We start from the raw sequence: 16,643 nt of genomic DNA, 5'->3' as shown, positions 1-16,643 counted from the left end.
TAGTGATTTATTTACGTCTGTCCCTCATTTTTTTAAGTTGAACCCTCTAACGTGAACTGAACTCTCATTTTATTATGGTGAAACTAATCCTTTTAAATATATATTTTTTTCTAAAGAAACATTGAACATCTAACAGTCAACTCGTAGTGTAAAACACAGGTGAGCCGGTTCTAGTCTTTATGGCCATTTTCTGGTGTTGTAAATAACGACATAGATAACGAGATAGATAATGACATAGATAATGACATAGATAACAACATAGATAACGACATAAATAACGACATAAATAACAACAGAGATAATGACATAGATAACAACAGAGATAATGACATACATAACAACATAGATAACAACATAGATAATAACATACATAACAACATACATAACAACATAGATAACGACATAGATAACGACATAAATAACAACAGAGATAATGACATAGATAACAACATAGATAACAACCTAGATAACAACATAGATAACGACATAGATAATAACATAGATAAGACAGGCTGGAAATGTTTTAACGTGTACATTTTTTAAGCTCCCTCCCTGTCTAACACAGCAAGCTTCCATTTCCCCTGCCACAAAGGTATTTATGGCTGATTTACTCAGAAGAAAATGTCAACCCTGATATGGTCAACCCTGTTATGGTCAACCCTGATATGGTCAACCCTGCTTTGGTCAACCCTGTTATGGTCAACCCTGATATGGTCAACCCTGCTTTGGTCAACCCTGTTATGGTCAACCCTGTTATGGTCAACCCTGATATGGTCAACCCTGCTTTGGTCAACCCTGTTATGGTCAACCCTGTTATGGTCAACCCTGCTTTGGTCAACCCTGTTATGGTCAACCCTGATATGGTCAACCCTGCTTTGGTCAACCCTGTTATGGTCAACCCTGTTATGGTCAACCCTGCTTTGGTCAACCCTGTTATGGTCAACCCTGTTATGGTCAACCCTGTTATGGTCAACCCTGTTATGGTCAACCCTGTTATGCTGTTATGGTCAACCCTGTTATAGTCAACCCTGCTTTGGTCAAAACTGTTATGGTCAACCCTGATATGGTCAACCCTGTTATGGTCAACCCTGATATGGTCAACCCTGTTATGGTCAACCCTGTTATGGTCAACCCTGTTATGGTCAACCCTGTTATGCTGATATGGTCAACCCTGATATGGTGAACCCTGCTATGGTCAACCCTGTAACTTAATTTGGCACTTAATAAGCACTTACTATTGTATTTTTTTTTTTTAATTCAACCCCTTGTGAAATGGGAAAAATAGTACTTTTTTATACAGTTGAACATGTCCTCTTTGTGGCAGAATGTTAAAATTAGGTGAAATCAAACGTTTTTTTTGTTGTTGGTCCAAGTTAAACTTCTCAAAAATCACCTAATTGGTGGAAATGCCCATTATCTTATACGACATGCAACATCTTTGTTCAGAACACCAGAGTTCTGCTGGTTTCTGCTATTGTCTCTGTTAAATTCAGATGTCTCGAATCCATGAAAATCCACTAGCGCTCACCAAATGAACATAGGACATGACAACATCAGAATGTGGCCTTAAACAGCGGTTGTCGCTAACACAGATAATCTTTTATTTAATTTAATTTTTTAATGTTTACCTTTATTTAACTAGGCAAATACTTATTTACAAATATTTAACAAATACTTATTTACAGTACAATGACTGCCTAGCCCGGCTAAACCCCGTTGACGCTGGGCTAATTGGGCGCCACCCTATGGGACTCCCAATCACGGCCGGATATGATGCAGCCTGGATTCGAACCAGGTACTGCAGTGACGCCTCTTAGCACTGAGATGCAGTATCTTAGTCCACTGGCGCCACTCGGGAGCATCATCAGCCGGGTTGGCTCAGTAGTGGAGCGGCTGGAGCGGCTAATGCATAAAGATGATGCTTGGCCCTTTAGCTCGGGACGATGGACACGGGCCGGGCAGGTGTCCACGACGAGGCTCCCTCCCGACTCCCTGCTGCGTAGAGTCGCGGGCGGAGCGCAGCGGAAACGGAAATGCGCAGTAGCTGGGTGAAAAGAGCACTTTGGAGATGATGGTAATGGTACGGAGATGATATCGATGTCCTTATTATCCATGGGACGTTTATAGTACTGTCTATTACATGAACTTCAAATAAGCTAATAATAATAATAATAATAATAATAACAATAATAATAATAATATTTAGATCAAATCCCATAAGATATATAATACCTGTAGCTTCAATTCAATGTGTATCTAATACAATAGAAGAAGAGAACACAAATCTACTGTGAAAAAATCTATTATTAGATTATAATAATTAGCTATTAGCTATTCGGGTAAAAAATCCTTCATTTGCCTCCTATAAAATCCTATATATTGGGATGTTGTGCTCCCGCCACTGAAAACAATGACATAGGCCTAATAATATATTACATTTAAAAAAAGGTTCTCTGCGAGGTTATGGCACTTTGTATGTAGCCTGTATATTACCTATAAATCTCATCAAATGACAGTCGGTCAGTGAAGAGTTAAAGGGAGGAGACATCGAGTGACACGCCTCATTGGGTATATTATGTGCTGCAAACAAAACGTGTGTGTGTGTGTGTGTGTGTGTGTGTGTGTGTGTGTGTGTGTGTGTGTGTGTCAGTCAGCCAGTGCATTGCGCCCCTTCTCCATGCCTCTCTCTCTCTCTCTCTCTCTCTCTCTCTCTCTCAGTCTCTCAGTCTCGTCTCATCTCGTCTCGTCTCTCTCTCTCTCTCTCATCGTCTCTCTCTCTCTCTCTCTCTCTCTCTCTCTCTCTCTCTCTCTGCAGCGAAGGGCTATATCTGCGGCACCACTGTCACTTTCACGACCACACAGGGACATGTACTGACGCCGAGGGAGGACTGATCGTAACCTTCTCTCGAAGGCGGCAAATTGATTCCAGCATCATTTTTATGTGTGGATTATTATTTATTTTCAACAACAACAAAAAAGGTACGTAGTTTACAGCCTACATTTGGTTTGCGCTACAAATGGGTGGTTTGTTTGGAATCGAGAGAAAGACAGACAGGCAGACAACACCACAAAGCAGTAGCCTAGGCAGCATCCTGTCTGCGGTCTATGAATGGACCATCGTGTAAAGCTGGATACAGCGCTCGGCAGATGTAAGGGGCGAGGAGACAAACGGCAAATTCAGTACTTGCATTGATTTAGGACCGTTTTTTTTAGACTAGGCACCCAGATGTAAGAGTAAAACACGCTCTGAAATAGAGGGCAGAATGTTGAATGGGTTGGCCTCATCCGTTTTATGGATGCGCATACATTCCGGGTGCTATTCTCTCTCATTTAGCTCAGATGCATATTCATTGGACCTTTTGTATGGTTTTTTCCCTTGTGAGAGAGCGACCTTTTAAGTCACAAAAGAACCGGCTATATAGGGGATGGAGCGAAAAATTGCTTTTTCTGAAAGCGTTGGTCTCTAGTTGAAAGGGTTTTGCATTTTGGTGGATAAAATATAATTGCCTAAATAAGAGGAGATTGTATTGCTCCAAACTATTTTTTCTCTCCACCAATCCAGCTGAAGAGAAAAGTTATTTTTTGTTCGAGGTCCAGAACGTTTTTTTGAATGATGAGGTTTGACTGAAGCGCGTCTGAAAGAGGGACGTTTGGTTTGATCTCTGCATGCAGACTCCAGTTGCTTTTGCTTTTTAGTCTGAGACACAAGAAGCAAAATGACTGGAAAACAAATGATGACCCATGATCAGACAGCAGAAAGGGGGAGCAACATCTCATGGTGCGGTGACATGGAGGCCTGTCCAATATTATATTCCACTTGTCAGTGTTTTAAAACCTTTGTTATTACATGTTTACCATGCATGACATATTATCTTTACATGGCAAATATGGTTAAGTATCAATTCATAATCTCTTGAGATCTAAACGCATGTTTTGTATGACTAAAAAACAATAAAAAATAAAATATACATTATCTGTTGAATAGCATACGTGCATAACATTTATATAGGCATAGTCTATAACATGACACAAAAATAACATGTCAAAAATAACACATGGAATTAGATAATACGACGTGCAATCAGTATCGTTATAACATTATAATATTTTGTCAGATATTCCTCTAGACGCGGCTGTTAGCCAATACACGCCGTGGCCGCGGTTGTGCTCTTCGGGCCTACGCGTAATTGAAATGAACAAGTGGCAAAGCAAAGGCATATAGATCACGGCTGCATAACGCGTTGCAGGCCAGAGGAACTGGTCTCCACGTCACCCGTAAAATACACCAATTCAGAAAGTAAATTAGAAGGGGGAAAAAAAATAATGAACTCCGCGTGCAGCCTTAATTACTGTCTCGAGAGGGAAAAGTGGTGGATTATGGTAATGAGGTGGACATACGTTCAGAGCACGTGTAGAAACGGAGAGAGAGAGAGGGTAGATGACGTGAAATCGGTGACTTTTGACAGTCCACTCCAAATCCATTCGATATGCTGTCATACAGACCAGATCATTTCTTACTGCTATTTGTCTTCTTCTACAGGCTACAATTAGTTTACACACTTTTAATAAATTAGGGTTTGAGGTGGATGTGGCTGCAGTTTGAATTTACAATAGCCTAGAATAAAGCATATGTGATATTAATTCAGTTGCTTGACGTAATTAATATTATAATTATCAACAATAATATTGGATCATGGGATAATATATCATTGTCATTATTATCATATACTTTTTGTGTTATTATTATTGTTTTTTGTTGTTGATGTTTATCATTATTAGGCTATATTAACATAATCATTAATACCATTGTTATTATTCTGTTTAGGCCCGTGCAATTATTTTTTTTCACAATTAACAGCTATTCCAACAGCACATGGGAATACCACGGAAAATAGGCAAGCAACCATACTCTTTGAAATTGATAGGCCACTCTCATCGTACAATGGACTTCAATTAATTAAAACGCCCAGCCCCCCAAAAAGGCACTTTCCCAGTCCAGCATGGCCTTGACAGCTGGCTCCTATGTATTTAGCCAACCTTCTCACGGAGTGCCAATTTATTTAACTCCTCATCATCGAGAACATTTATATATTGTATTTTTTATTCATTCTCTCTCTCTCTCTCTTTCTCTTTTGTCTGTCCGCAAAACAACAGCCAACGATGGAGGAATCCAGCTCACAGAAGTTGGTTTGGGACGGCGACGCCAAAGCAGTGCAGCAGTGTCTAACGGATATATTCACCAGTGTCTACACCACATGTGACATTCCGGAAAATGCCATTTTCGGCCCTTGTGTTTTGAGCCACACGTCGTTGTATGACAGCATAGCCTTCGTAGCGCTCAAATCAACGGATAAACGAACTGCGCCTTACATATTCCGGGTAAGGAAATAATACAATTGTGATTTTTATTTCGAGATTGATAATAGTCATAATATTCTTTATTTACGATTTCATTACATCTCCTTATTCCGAATGAATTAAATTGTCTGCCATTTGGTTGATGTATCATTATGCCTATAGCAACCAGAGTAGGCGACATAGACGATAAAAAAAAAATGTAATTTCTATTTCTCATGACATTGGTGTGAAGCCTATATTATTTATATTAGACCAAATTGGACGTGCTATCTTACAAGAGAGCGTGCAGGTTATAATGTATATTAATAGTTGAACAGCCAAAACACATTCAAAATAGCCTATTTTTATTTTTTGGACAACCTATGAATGCTGCCTCACGGACTTCTCGTTTGGGTCCAACTAACGAATATGCCTCGCTTTCTGTCACCGTTCAACGCGCAGGTGGACACATCCGCAGCCAACAGCACGTCGGAAGGCTTGATGTGGCTGCGGCTCGTGCAGTCGGCGAGGGACCGAGACGAGCAGAACCTCGAGGCCTACGTGAAGAACGGACAGCTGTTCTACCGATCTCTCCGGAGGATCGAGAAGGACGAGGAGCTGTTGGTCTGGTACGGGAAAGACCTGATTGAGCTGCTGCTGCTCAGTGCCGGTAAAGCGCCGGTCAAGGCCAAGGGTGAGTTAGTAGCCCACTAGCATGGCGGAATAGTGAACCAGGTCCAGACGGTCTGCATTGAAGCATTCCATTTCAGGTGGCTGTTTTGTAGTTTCTATCTTGATAATTATCCATCAAAATAATTCCAATAGTCTGGTAGCTCATATTCAGTTTAAATTCACAGTGATATAAGAGTATATATAACAGCTGTTGTCAAATACTTTCGTGTTTTTTTTAACGTAATATATAATTGTTGTATTGTATGTGTGTTTATAGTTTTGTTTAATGTTGTGTTAGTGTATGTACGTTGTTTTGTCTGAAACGTTGTTCCCCCTGATGCTATTGGACCAGGTCTCTCTTGGATAAGAGATGTTATCTCAATGAGAAAAAAACTGTAAAAAATAAAGGTTAAATAAAAGTAAACAAAATAGAAAAAATGAAGACCATGTTGTACATTTACAATCATTTACACCAACAATTGAGGGTAAATAAATTGTGAAAATTAGGTGTCCAAAAAAATGAATGCGATATGCCTGTTCTGTATTTATAATTTATAGTTTATATTAATCAGAAGATGATAGTTCTATTTCAGCTTTACAAAGCTTTACTTTGACCCTTTTAGGAAGATACTGCATATTACCAATATTGTTATTTCTTTCTGAATGACTGACATTATTTTCCTTCTGTCCATTTCCAGGGTCCACTCCCTACTCCTGTCCTGACTGCAACCAGCGCTTCCAGTTTGAGTTCCCCTTCCTGGCCCATCTGAGGTTCCGCTGCACCAAGAGACTACAGAGCATGGCAGCAGGCAGTGTGGACGAGGAGGTCACCAGTAAGGAGCCAAGCACTGAGCGCCCTAACCCCAACCCTACCGCCACCGCACCCACCAGAGCTAGCCCTAAACTGGGCCGCTCGGATGGGGACAGCGCCAAACCCTCCACAGACTTCCATAACCTGGCCAGAGACCTGGAGAACAGTCGAACCAGTCCGCCGAGCGACCGTGAGGCTGAGATCCGCAGCGAGAGCTCTGGGAAGAGGAAATTCTCCGATGTGGAGGACAGAGAGAGGGATGGTAGCAGGGCCTCTCTGAGTCTGGCTCAGTCCCACAAATCTAAGGAGGAGCTGGCTAGCTCAGCACAGAACTATCGGGGAGCGTACGGTCTGGAGGAGAATCGACGAGGGCCGACGTTCTCCCCTCCAGGGTCGGGGTCCACCGAGTCGGGTGGGGAGGGTAAACGCAGCGCCTTCACCGAGGTCAAGAAGTCTCCACAGAGCCTAAAGACACACGGTAACAGCGGCAGCACCAAAAACCTCCAGAGCTCCAACGTCGAGAACAAGGACGGAGGTCGGCCCGGCCCCGGCAGCAACCCTCCCCAGGAGAAGCATCTCAACATTAGGCAGGTTCTGTCGGAGACTCAGCCTGTCCAGTCACAGACCCGCATGGAGGCCTCTCCGCTAGGGAGCGCCTTCACCTCCGTGGTCCAGCACGGTGGGGGGAACAGCAGGGATAGGAAGAGCGCCTTCAGCCAACCTTCCCGCCACGCTACCTCCTCCTTCTCCCAGATCTCACCTCTGGTCATGACCACGCCCAAACTCCTGGACTGTCACCCGACGGTTGGAGACACCATCTCCTCCTCTAGACTCTACCAGGCAGACCACCTAGCCGCCAAACTCCACGGCGCCGAGTTGGGCGCCAACTGCCCAGTGCCGGGCGCCATGTCCAAGCAGAGCCCGTTCCTCTACGCAGCGGCTGCTGCCACAGCCTTCTGGCCTAAGAGCCAGGGCCCCATCCAGCTGCAGATGCCCTCAGCGTTAACCTTACTCCCCCCCTCCTTCACCTCTCTGTGTCTGCCCGCCCAGAACTGGTGCGCCAAGTGCAACGCCTCCTTCCGTATGACCTCTGACCTGGTGTACCACATGAGGTCGCACCACAAGAAGGAGTTGGCCATGGAGCCGATGGTGAAGAGGAGGCGTGAGGAGAAACTCAAGTGTCCGATCTGTAACGAGTCGTTCAGGGAGAGGCACCACCTCTCGCGTCACATGACCTCCCACAATTGACTTTCAGATCAATAACAGACCGTTTTCACACTGCGAGTGGCCGAGCCGAGCTGTACTGTGCTGCGCTGGCCTGGTTACGGAATTGCATTTGATTAAGGAAGCCTTGCTTGAAAGGACAGTGTGTAAAGAATATACTGTAGACGAACCAGAACAGTAAGGTTTGGCCACTGAAGTTGCTGGGATGGACCATAAAGGACAATGGGGAAACAGTAGACCCAGGCCAGCACAGCACGGTTTGGGTCGGCACCATAGTGGGAAAAGGGTATCACATCACAGACCATGGGGAGGAACTTTTTTGCTGACTGACTGACTGACTGGCTGGCTGACTGGCTATATGACTGGCTGGCTGGCTGACTGGCTGGCTGGCTGGCTATATGACTGGCTGGCTGGCTGACTGGCTATATGACTGGCTGGCTGGCTGGCTGGCTGACTGGCTGACTGGCTATATGACTGGCTGGCTGGCTGACACTGGCTGGCTGACTGGCTGGCTGGCTGGCTGACTGACACTGGCTGGCTGGCTGGCTGACACTGACTGGCTGGCTGGCTGACTGGCTGGCTAGCTGACTGACACTGACTGGCTGGCTGGCTGGCTGGCTGACACTGACTGGCTGGCTGGCTGACACTGACTGGCTGACTGGCTGGCTGACTGACTGGCTGGCTGGCTGGCTGGCTAGCTGACTGACACTGACTGACTGGCTGGCTGACTGACACTGACTGGCTGGCTGACTGACTGACTGACACTGACTGACTGACACTGACTGGCTGGCTGACCATACACCACTTAAAGGAGCACTTGTTTTCAACACAGACAATTATTATTGTTCCTTGAGTCTGTTTTTGGTTTCTTCTTCAAATGTCATGTTTCTTTATGCTAATGCATTTTGACTTCAGAAATGAATTTATTTATCTTATGAGGCACTTACAATTTGGTAAATAAGGTAAAATAAGAATATGTGTATTTAAATGTACAGTAAGTTTGGATTTTATATTATATAAAGACATATATAGAAAATGATAAATAAAAAAGAGTTACATTACATGGTTTACTATTCAATACGTTTTTTTTTTTTTCATGTTCACTTTAAAGGTTGAATGCTATTGACACGAATGAGGATATGACGTCAGACAGACTGACTATATTTCACAGGGCACCGTGCGACAACGGGAATTGATGCAGTCTCTACAGTGACGATGTACATACCTGGTGTGTTTGAAATACAAAGTGTGAATTTTTGTGTCAGTGAGGAATACAGTAGTTTCCGAGTTTCTTCCTTCATGCTGAAATTGACTACTTGATAGTTTACCTGATCATGTTGAATGATTTGACAATAAAATAGCTTTATTTTCATCTCTATGTGTGGAACCTGTGTTTATACAAAAAAAAACAAGGTAAAGAAATTACATCTACCAAGGTTGTAGATAGGAAAATAGACAATCCAATATGAATCCACATGACTACACGACGCGTTTAAGGTGGCAAATGCCTAACTAAATCACAGACCTACTTGGAGATCGTCGAATAACGCAACGACTGGTCGAAAGATGGGCCAATTGTTTTTAAAACAAGTAAATGTTTTAACTTGACAAAAATGGTCATAAATCCATCTCAAAGATATGACGGTCATTGACCGTAATTATGGTTACCACGTTTATTTCAGCCTTTGTACAAATAAAGAGTAGGCTTGTTTGTTTCGCCCATTCTTCACACGCTGTGTTGGCTAATAAAACAAATATGATATTGTGGCCCAGGATGTATGAAAAGAAGATCGGGCTTCTGACAATGAAACCATATTTTCTGCAGTCCTAGTCTGTAATCACATGAGAGGTGTACATTTAGTTTAGTCCATGTCTGCATTGTCGGATTTTCTTGATCATGAGAGATCTGGGCCTCGTTTCCCAGAGCATTTTGTAGCGTTACGATCATAGTTAGAACCATTTTACAATATAACATTTAGTAGCCGAGCTGTTTCCCCGCGTCTTCGTTAGTATCATGCTTCGTTAATAACATGGCACTTAAACATCTTCACACATCTATGAGTGATCCAGTCCACGGTTTCCCCAAACACGGTCCTGCACCCTAATCCAGACCGATCATAGAGCCGCCAAACTGCAACATTAGAGGATATTTTGTTGTTGTTGCCCTTCCGCGTCACGTCATTAACAGAAGATGTCCGATGAACAGAGAATCAAGAGGCGGTCTGTCTGACTGTGACCGCCGATAACTTCAGTACGAATTTGACTACAAATACAAAATTCCCAAAGTTTTTTTGCACTTGTTACAAACAAGGGAAGGATTAAAAACCGAGATGACTGCATTATACAATACATACAGGATACATGAGCCTATATAGGCTATTTAAATCATATTTAAATCCATTTCACGTTCGATCAATTGAGTTCTATTTTGCGACAAGGCTACTGTCTGTAATTTGGGCCTCACTGTATTTCATGGTGTGTGACAACATGAGCGCAGCGATGTGGCCAATCTGGGATTTAGCCTGGTGTATTAGTATTGAGTGAGCGTTATAAACCGCCTCAGTAGCCTATTTGCAGCCATAGGTGGTAATATCTCTCTATATGAGCTGATCCGTCTTCAGTATTTTGGAATAATTATATTGTTAAATGAAGATTTTAACAGAGGAAGCAGATCAGCTTTTGTTTCCGTGTTATGAGTAATCGACAAGCGGCCTAATGACGCACTGCGAACGTTCTCTCTCTACATGCTTGTCTGGGAAACGCTTCAAAAGTTGGCTCATAAATAACGCTGCATCTGGTATGATCATCGTCGTGCAAACTGGGAAACGAGACCCTGTATAATAATAAACATAACCATTATAATAATAATTTCACCAGAAATATTATATTTTAACTGTTCATTTTAATTTCCTGGTATGTTATGATTTAATAACAAAAAAAATGATTTAGTCAACTGAAAATCATCATGAAATGATTTGCGATGCACAGTTCAACACGGAATTGGGCCTTTTGTGACGAGATAAAGTAGCATGAAACAGATATTAGCTGATACACAGCAAGAAAAGCTTTTTCCAAGAAAGGTGCTATAACAGATCTCCATGGCTACTTCATGGGCGCAAACCGCGTCAAGTTGCATAAAAAAAGGCCCGTTTCCTCCCTAAACTCTTTCCCACAAGAAGCAGAACCTGTAACCAGTGTTTATTAGCCCGACATCTGAACTTGTATTTACTTCTAACGATAAAAAAATGTAATTCCTATGAACAGTATCGATGCATTCACCCTATTGGGTCACCAAATGGCATCTTGTTTACATCCACAGAATATCAGCAACAACACCTGCAAATGTTTTCGATTTATAAAATAATAAAAAATGTGATAAAACAGAAGAATAAAAAAAATAAACCACTACATGCTTGATGAGTTGTAAATTATCATACTTTCCCTTTACCATAAGCCAATAATAGGCCTACTGACTACATCTAATTATGTGGATGTAAGAAATCCAATTGAATTCAATTAGAATATATTATTCCATGTTAAGTCACAAGTTCTGTCTTTTTTACAGCGACATTAAGTTTCCTTTTCAGCAAGTCCAGTTTGAACACATGTCCGCTATTCACACTTTACGATCATGAACAAATGCAGAACATCGGCCATAAAGGCTAATAAAACATGGCCTACCCTTTATTGAAATCTACAAAAGCCTAGGGGGGATGTTTAAAAATATAGATTTTAATTGTAAAACGATACAATCATTATTATTGTACAGTAGTGTAGTCTACCTATCAATTACATTTGATTAATAAGGGGATAAAGACGCAACGTTTGGAACCTTCAAGGTAGACGCTGAGACGTAGAAACATAGCTCAACAGTGACACCGAGCGGAGAGAATGTGAATTACAGCTCATTTCTACGGCAGCAAATGTCATTGTCCTCAGAGCCAGCACTCAAACGGCCACAGATGAATTCACACCTTTATCACAGAGCCAGGAGGACATAGCACAGTCCTCAACACATATCAACAATTCACCCTGGAGGTGAATAGAGAAAAAATAATGGAGAACTATAAAGCAACTGTGATTCTGGTAGACCTAGGCTACATATTGTCTCTCCATGGATGATATGCACACTCCACTGTAAGGTCATTTTATACCACCAGTCAGTCACAAAAGCATGTCTGGTTTAGTCCACAAAGCATATTCCCTCCACACCCACCTGCCTGTGATATTTAATGTCTGCTGGTGTCATACCCACCTGCCTGTGATATTTAATGCCTGCTGGTGTCATACCCACCTGCCTGTGATATTTAATGGCTGCTGGTGTCATACCCACCTGCCTGTGATATTTAATATCTGCTGGTGTCATACCCACCTACCTGTGATATTTAATGCCTGCTGGTGTCATACCCACCTGCTTGTGATATTTAATGCCCCATGCTTGGCTGCTGGTGTCATTGTTCCTTTTCCTGAGCCTCTCCTGTTACATATGACCCTACATAACTCAGTGCTGTGGAGCTCTCTCTCTCTCTCTCTCTCTCTCTCTCTCTCTCTCTCTCTCTCTCTCTCTCTCTCTCTCTCTCTCTCTCTCTCTCTCTCTCTCTCTCTCTCTCTCTCTCTCTCTCTCTCTCTCTCTCTCTCTCTCTCTCTCTCTCTCTCTCTCTCTCTCTCTCTCTCTCTCTCTCTCTCTCTCTCTCTCTCTCTCTCTCTCTCTCTCTCTCTCTCTCTCTCTCTCTCTCTCTCTCTCTCTCTCTCTCTCTCTCTCTCTCTCTCTCTCTCTCTCTCATATATATATATATATATATATATATATATATATATACTCTGCAACGTAGCCAAAACATCTGACTGGTCTGACATGGCTACTGTGTCCTATGGTGAACTAGGACGGGCTCTTCCTCCTTTCAAGTGGTTTTTAGGGAATGACCTACTATCTCTCTACACACACACACACACACACACACACACACACACACACACACACACACACACACACACACACACACACACACACACACACACACACACACACACACACACACACACACACACACACACACACACACACACACACCTCCCCGTAGCCTCCTACAGCTTGCGCAATGCTTCACACCACAAATCCAATCTATTTTATACTGTCATTAAACCTTGACACGTAACAGTCAGCCAACTCTAATGTTACCTTCCGGTGATTAGGGTATCTGTGACACTGTTAAGCGACTGAAAAAGCAGAGACAGTACAACTGTACTATTCTGATGCACTAAACGCTCCATCTTCTCTCTCGTTGACAGGGACACATTTACACCTGGTGTATTCTTTAAAGACTATCCCTTTGTATTTACATACCTGGGAAACCACCACCACCTCTCTCCCTAACCTTCCTTCCTCTCACTCCCCCATCTCTCTCTTTCTCTCTCCCTCCCCTTCCTCTCACTCCCCCATCTTTCTCTTTCTCTCTCCCTCCCCTTCCTCTCTCCCCCATCTCTCTCTTTCTCTCTCCCTCCCCTTCCTCTCACTCCCCCATCTCTCTCTTTCTCTCTCCCTCCCCTTCCTCTCTCCCCCATCTCTCTCTTTCTCTCTCCCTCCCATTCCTCTCTCTCTCTCTCTCCATCTCTCTCCTTCCTTCCTTCCTTCCTTCCTTCCATCCTTCCTTCCTTCCTTCCTTCCTTCCTTCCTTCCTTCCTTCCTTCCTTCCTTCCTTCCTTCCTTCCTTCCTTCCTTCCTTCCTTCCTTCCTTCCTTCCTTCCTTCCTCACTCTCCCCCATCTCGCTTTCTCTCCTTCCTTCCTCACTCTCCCCCATCTCTCTCTCTCTCCCTTTCTCTCTCCCTCCCATCTCTCTCTCATCTCTCCCCCCCTAAATCTCTCCCTCTCCCTCTCCTCTCCCTCCCCTTCCTCCCTCCCCTTTCTCTCTCCCTCTCCCTCTCTCTCTCCCTCCCCTTCCTCTCTCTCTCTCTCCCTCATCTCTCCCCTTCCGCTCTCTGTCTCTCTCTCTCCCTCCCCTTCCTCTCTCCCTCTGTGTCTAACAGGGTCATGGTGTACCAAGAGGAGAAAAAGGCCCAAGCGGAGGTTACACCTGTCACCTTGCTTCAAACTTTTTTCTCTGGTGTGTGTATTTATATGTGTGTGTTTGTGTGTGTGTGTGTGTGTGTGTGTGTGTGTGTGTGTGTGTGTGTGTGTGTGTGTGTGTGTGTGTGTGTGTATGTGTGTGTGTGTATGCGTGTGTGTGAGAAAGTGAGTGTGTGCTTGTGTTTTCATAAGGCATGTAAAATGTTTCACACCACAAATCCAATCTATTTTATACTGTAATTATACCTCAACACACAATTGTCGGCCAACTCTAAACCTTCCCTGTTTGGTATTAGCCAGCCTGCCAGTGGAGTCTGGACGTGTTTGTCCCTCGATCTAGGTCGGGCAACTCTAAACCTTCCCTGTTCGGTATTAGCCAGCCTGCCAGTGGAGTCTGGACGTGTTGGTCCCTCGATCTAGGTCGGGCAACTCTAAACCTTCCCTGTTCGGTATTAGCCAGCCTGCCAGTGGAGTCTGGACGTGTTTGTCCCTCGATCTAGGTCGGGCAACTCTAAACCTTCCCTGTTCGGTATTAGCCAGCTTGCCAGTGGAGTCTGGACGTGTTGGTCCCTCGATCTAGGTCGGGCAACTCTAAACCTTCCCTGTTCGGTATTAGCCAGCCTGCCAGTGGAGTCTGGACGTGTTTGTCCCTCGATCTAGGTCGGCCAACTCTAATGTTATCTTCCCTGTTCGGTATCAGCCTGCCAGTGGAGTCTGGACGTGTTTGTCCCTCGATCTAGGTCGGGCAAAACTAAACATGGCGGTGTTCGCTTTAGCAACCTCACTGGAATAAAGACCTCCTACATTCCTGTCATAAATGAAAGAGATTATGATGATACCCCCCGTCTCAAAATGGGACTATTTAATGTTAGATCCCTCACTTCCAAGGCAGTAGTAGTCAATGAACTAATCACTGATCATAAACTTCAATATTCATAAGGAGAATCCCACAGACCCACTCCAAAAAGGCTTTTGGAACTATCATCGACTCAGTGGGTTTTGTCCAACATGTCTTGGGTCTTATGCATTGCCACAATCATACCTTCGATCTAGTTTTGTCCCGTGGAATAAATATTGTGGATCTAAATGTTTTTCCTCAAAACCCTGGATTATGGGTACACCATTTTATTACAAATCATTTGCTCAGACCCCAACCAAGGATTATCGAAAGCTGCGCTATAAATTCTCGGATAACCCAAAGATTCCTAAATGTCCTTCCAGACTCTCTTCCCACCTACCCGAGGACTTCTGTACAAAAATCAGTTAACCACCTAACCGAGGATCTAAACATAACCTTGTGTAATACCCTAGATGCGGTTGCACCACTAAAATAATAAAATACAAGTAAAAATTGTCACAAGAAACTAGCTCCCAGACAGAAAATACCAGAGCCCTGAAGCTTCCAGAAAATTGGAACGAAATAGAGCTCCACTAAATTGGAAGTCTTCCGACTAGCTCACTGCTGCTTGATAAGCCAAGCTTAAGTCATGCAATAAAATGCAAATTAATTACTTAAAATCAGACAATGTGATTTTCTGGATTTTTGTTTTAGATTCCGTCTCTCACAGTTGAAGTGTACCTATGATAAAAATGACAGACCTCTACATGCTTTGTAAGTAGGAAAACCTGTAAAATCAGCAGTGTGTCAATTACTTGTTCTCCCCACTGTATAAGCCATTTAGCACAAACAACTTCCCACATTACTGGGATTCTCCAAACGACATAATAGACCGTACACATTAGACTTATGGTTGACCCAGGATATTGATGAGAGGTTAGGGTTGACCCAGGATGTTGATGAGAGGTTAGGGTTAGGGTTGACCCAGGATGTAGATGAGAGGTTAGGGTTGACCCAGGATGTTGATGAGAGGTTAGGGTTAGGGTTGACCCAGGATGTTGATGAGAGGTTAGGGTTAGGGTTGACCCAGGATATTGATGAGAGGTTAGGGTTGACCCAGGATGTTGATGAGAGGTTAGGGTTAGGGTTGACCCATGATGTTGATGAGAGGTTAGGGTTGACCCAGGATGTTGATGAGAGGTTAGGGTTAGGGTTGACCCAGGATGTAGATGAGAGGTTAGTGTTGACCCAGGATGTTGATGAGAGGTTAGTGTTGACCCAGGATGTTGATGAGAGGTTAGGGTTGACCCAGGATGTAGATGAGAGGTTAGGGTTGACCCATGATGTTGATGAGAGGTTAGGGTTGACCCAGGATGTTGATGAGAGGTTAGTGTTGACCCAGGATGTTGATGAGAGGTTAGTGTTGACCCAGGATATTGATGAGAGGTTAGGGTTGACCCAGGATATTGATGAGAGGTTAGGGTTGACCCAGGATGTTGATGAGAGGTTAGGGTTAGGGTTGACCCAGGATGTAGATGAGAGGTTAGGGTTGACCCATGATGTTGATGAGAGGTTAGGGTTGACCCAGGATGTTGATGAGAGGTTAGTGTTGACCCAGGATGTTGATGAGAGGTTAGGGTTGACCCAAGATGTTGATGAGAGGTTAGGGTTGACCCAGGATGTTGATGAGAGGTTA

General features: G+C 43.5%; 1 protein-coding gene across 1 annotated transcript; it reads left to right on the top strand.

Annotated features, from left to right (window-relative positions):
• The first annotated feature begins 2,856 nt into the window (after positions 1-2,856).
• Positions 2,857-9,416, top strand: LOC139577316 (PR domain zinc finger protein 8-like). Its single transcript, XM_071404328.1, has 4 exons — positions 2,857-2,979; positions 5,155-5,379; positions 5,800-6,031; positions 6,708-9,416. The coding sequence occupies exons 2-4, from the start codon at positions 5,161-5,163 to the stop codon at positions 8,066-8,068; spliced, it is 1,812 nt and encodes a 603-aa protein (XP_071260429.1). The 5' UTR covers positions 2,857-2,979; positions 5,155-5,160; the 3' UTR covers positions 8,069-9,416.
• The last annotated feature ends 7,227 nt before the right edge of the window (positions 9,417-16,643 follow it).

Source organism: Salvelinus alpinus, chromosome 5, assembly GCF_045679555.1.
Source record: "Salvelinus alpinus chromosome 5, SLU_Salpinus.1, whole genome shotgun sequence".
NCBI lineage: Eukaryota > Metazoa > Chordata > Actinopteri > Salmoniformes > Salmonidae > Salvelinus > Salvelinus alpinus.
Note: the sequence above shows the minus strand (reverse complement) of the source record. Positions and strands in the feature narration are given on the sequence as shown.

Coding starts and splice junctions, on each gene's coding strand:
- LOC139577316 (XM_071404328.1), top strand. CDS start 5,161: ATGGAGGAATCCAGCTCACAGAAGTTGGTTTGGGACGGCGACGCCAAA. Junction 5,380..5,799: donor CTGCGCCTTACATATTCCGG/GTAAGGAAATAA, acceptor TTCAACGCGCAG/GTGGACACATCCGCAGCCAA. Junction 6,032..6,707: donor AGCGCCGGTCAAGGCCAAGG/GTGAGTTAGTAG, acceptor GTCCATTTCCAG/GGTCCACTCCCTACTCCTGT.